General features: G+C 38.6%; 1 protein-coding gene across 1 annotated transcript; it reads right to left on the bottom strand.

Moving 5' to 3' along the window:
• Positions 1-706: 706 nt before the first annotated feature.
• On the bottom strand, positions 707-2,950 carry Cbr-clec-113 (the record flags this gene model as incomplete). The annotated part of the gene is made up of 7 exons (XM_002646410.1): positions 707-773; positions 1,247-1,392; positions 1,746-1,885; positions 1,949-2,066; positions 2,469-2,612; positions 2,663-2,797; positions 2,837-2,950. The coding sequence occupies 7 exons, from the start codon at positions 2,948-2,950 to the stop codon at positions 707-709; spliced, it is 864 nt and encodes a 287-aa protein (XP_002646456.1).
• Between the last annotated feature and the right edge of the window lie 592 nt (positions 2,951-3,542).

Here is a 3,542-nt window from a genome sequence, read left to right as displayed (position 1 = left end):
ATCTGGACCCATTTCTATCAACTACACCACAATTAAGTCAGTCGATTGAGTCAACAGCTTGAGCTGCACATGTTCCTTCTGCTGTGTCGTAAGGTACAGGATCACATTTGGTGGCATCAGTTGGACAATGTTTTTTTGAAAAAGTCGTATCTGAAAATACTATTATAATTCTCCTGTACTTTCTATGAAAAACCTACAGTGCCTTTCCTAGGTATGTCATGGAATTGAGGTTGAAATTTAAAATTTTTAAAAAACTCTCCTGAAAAAAGAAATAAGTCCAACTTTGTTTTTTCTCGCCGGAATCTCCCATCCATCATTGTGTCAGCAGTTTTTGGTAATTCTTCGTGGCAGTAATCTTGTCTTTTGCTTTTTCAGTTTTTCCTTTAACCGTTTATAGCAACGAATCTAGGGAACTAAACTAGTGCTGTGCTAGAAGAAGGGTCCCAGAACGGTCAGTGGCAAATGGGTTGAATTCGTGGCACAAAAAGTTTATAGTTATTTTGTTCACCGGAAATTACAAATTTGTAGGCCAAACTACATTCTTTTTGTTGGTCAAACTACAATTTGTAGCTCGAACTACATTCTTGTCGTTCTCCGATTTTTCGAAAATCCCTTTTCGGAAGATTTTTGATGCTTCCAATCAACAGAAACCAAGCCCCGAGATTTATTTGTCTTACAATATTGTGTAGATCGAAAATCAAACAATTTATGATGGCTCGGTTCCACAGACGTATCCCAGATAGCATCCACCTGATGTTGTAATTGCGGTGTTTCTGAAAAATAGTGAACTTTGAGCTCAATTATCTCACTTCCTATGAAAGATATCCAAAATTTGTCAATTGATAAAATGTTAATGATAACATGGTGAATATTATATTAAATAAAAAGTTTTTGATACCGCTTATAGGAACCGAGATAGCTGAGCTCAAAGTTTAAGCTACCGACAGGGCTACGCAGTTGTAGACGACGCATTTTGAGCTCAATTATCTTGGCTCCTATAAAAGACATCAAAAATTTTTTACCTTGTAAAATGTTGGAAATTTTATGATAAACATTTTATTAGTGAACAGCTTTTTGATATCTGTAATAGAAAACGAGATAATTGAGCTCAAAATGCAAGCTACCGACAGAGATACGCGGTTGCAGCCGGCGCGATTTGATCTCAATTATATCCGTTCCTATAATAGATGTCCAAAACTGGTCAACTGATAAAATGTTGGTAATATCGTGATAAACATTTTCTTACGCAGTATCATCCATTCCATAAGACGTCGCACTATTGACACGTAGGACGATTTCATTAGCTGGAGCTAGTGAACCATCTGGATTTCCTGAAAGCCACTGGTATCCAAGTTCCGGTGTGGAAAGGGTGGGGTCCGAGAATTCGAATGCCTGGAAATTGATATTTTTTGTATTTTTAGATGGTTTTCTCAAGAATTAAGTGCCAGAAGAATTCGAAGAAATTTTAAAGTATCTCTCGTACCCAAGAGGTTGTGGCAGAAGCTCAAAAGGTTCACTGTATTAGGTGTGCCATATCTCAGCTCAATTATATATCTTCCTGGGCAGATATCAAAAAATGGTCAATTGATAAAATATTCATCACATTATCAGCAGTATTTTATCAGTTGATCATTTTTTGATAACTCTTATAGGAACCGAGATAAGTTGAGTTAAAATAGGCTCCACAAATTTATTTGGAGTCAAAATTCATGATTTTCAGACAAAGTTAAGCTCCCGAAACTCACAGAAATAGTGTCACACGGACTAGTTGTGATATTTGTGCATGCTTGGGTTTTTAGGCCATCAACCCAGATTCCTGTGTAACTGTACTGAACGTTGTTGACTGGTCCAGTGTTGACAGTATTGTATATTGGAATGGCAAGGGCTGAAAATGAGAATTTCCAAATTTCAGAAATAGGTAAATAATCCCAAAATCCAAAATTCCTACCAGAAACATAATCAAATTCTGCTTGATTCTCCAGGCCACTTAAAATTGACGATGAGTAGTTTACATTGCACATGATTTCAGCTACAGTACGATTCGCACACGCGTAGTGTTCGATGACCTGGAAAGTGGAAACTACAGTAACCCCATTGTCAGCCATACTGTATTCCTAAGCTATAGAAGCTACAGTAATATCTAAACTACAGTTAACACCAAAGTGAGCTATAGTAACCCGCAGACAGTTGGACGCAATTCTACAAGGTCGTTCTAACAGCTACAGTAATCCCGGAACTACAGTATCCCTATGCCTCTTACAGTATCTCATGAGCCACAACGGTAACCCCAAAAACTAGCTACAGTAACCCAATGCCTCCTAATGTATCAACTACAGTAATCCAAAAGATACATTGAAGTAATTCAGTCGTCCAAACAGCTACAGTAAACCCATAGTTACAATTATATTGGAACTACAGTACCCCAATGCCTATTACAGTAACCCCCTAAACTACAATAGCCCAATTACCTGCATACACCAGGGTCCTTTTTCTCTTACAAACAGTGTGAAATTCTGGGGACATGTTAGCTCATCTCCATACGAAAATGTCCATGTTGGGGCCGAAAATGAGATACTGTAGTCTTGATAACTAGTGTTGGTGGGTGAGTATCCCTGGAATATTGATTTTTTCAAAAAAAAAAAGGTCTGAAATTTCTAAAAACCTCTAAATTTTCAGCACTATCCGTTGGACAAGTTCCCGTGGAATCGATTTTGAAAGCCACTCGTTTTTCCAAGTTCTTCGTTATCGTCTCCAGATTTCCGGCCTCAAATAGTTCACAATTGTTGTCGTAGACCGCCTGGGATTCTCTTTTTTTTAATCCTAGAAGGTTCCTTACCACACAGGTTGCCAAATTATAGCAGTACTGAATGCACTCTTCCCATGTGGCAGATGCGTCCAGTGGATAGATGGGATTACTGTACATTTCGGGTTCTCCGTTGGTGATGACCATTTTGAATGCTGGGGTGGTCTAAAATCGAGCTTTAAAAAAGGAAAAAAAAGAAAAACCCCAAGAGGGATCGAACCCCTGACCTTGCGCACTGTAGTGCACACCACAACACCAGGGCGCCGACTGTTGCCCGAAAAACCCAAATTCGAATATCTCAGCTTAAACTAATTGGCGGCTCTCAAAAACTGGTAAGGCATCTGATTGTTAGGGATCAGAGATGAGCGGAAGAGATTTACGGAAATTTACGGAAGACGGTTTATCTTCGAAATGAAAAATGCTACCAAAAAGCTGTCAACAGACAAAATGTAGATCTCAATGAGAGCTATCGATTGGTATTAAATATGTTTCAAAATTTTGTTGGATTATTCAAATAGAGTCTTTCTTCCGTCTTCCGTCTTCCGTGTGCCAGACGGAAGACGGAACACGGAAGAAACGCCATATCTCAACTCTCCATCACTATTAGGAGATAACTGTTATACCAATAAATAACTCTCATGGAGATCTACGGGGGTACGACGAATTCAAACGTTTTCAAAATCGAACAGACCTAAAATCGAACAGATTCAATTCAGAACAGTCCTTTTTTCGCACACGT

The sequence above is a fragment of the Caenorhabditis briggsae genome (assembly GCF_000004555.2).
Source record: "Caenorhabditis briggsae complete genome, chrI, whole genome shotgun sequence".
NCBI lineage: Eukaryota > Metazoa > Nematoda > Chromadorea > Rhabditida > Rhabditidae > Caenorhabditis > Caenorhabditis briggsae.
The sequence above is the reverse complement of the archived record's forward strand: the minus strand, read 5'-3'. Positions and strand labels throughout refer to the sequence as shown.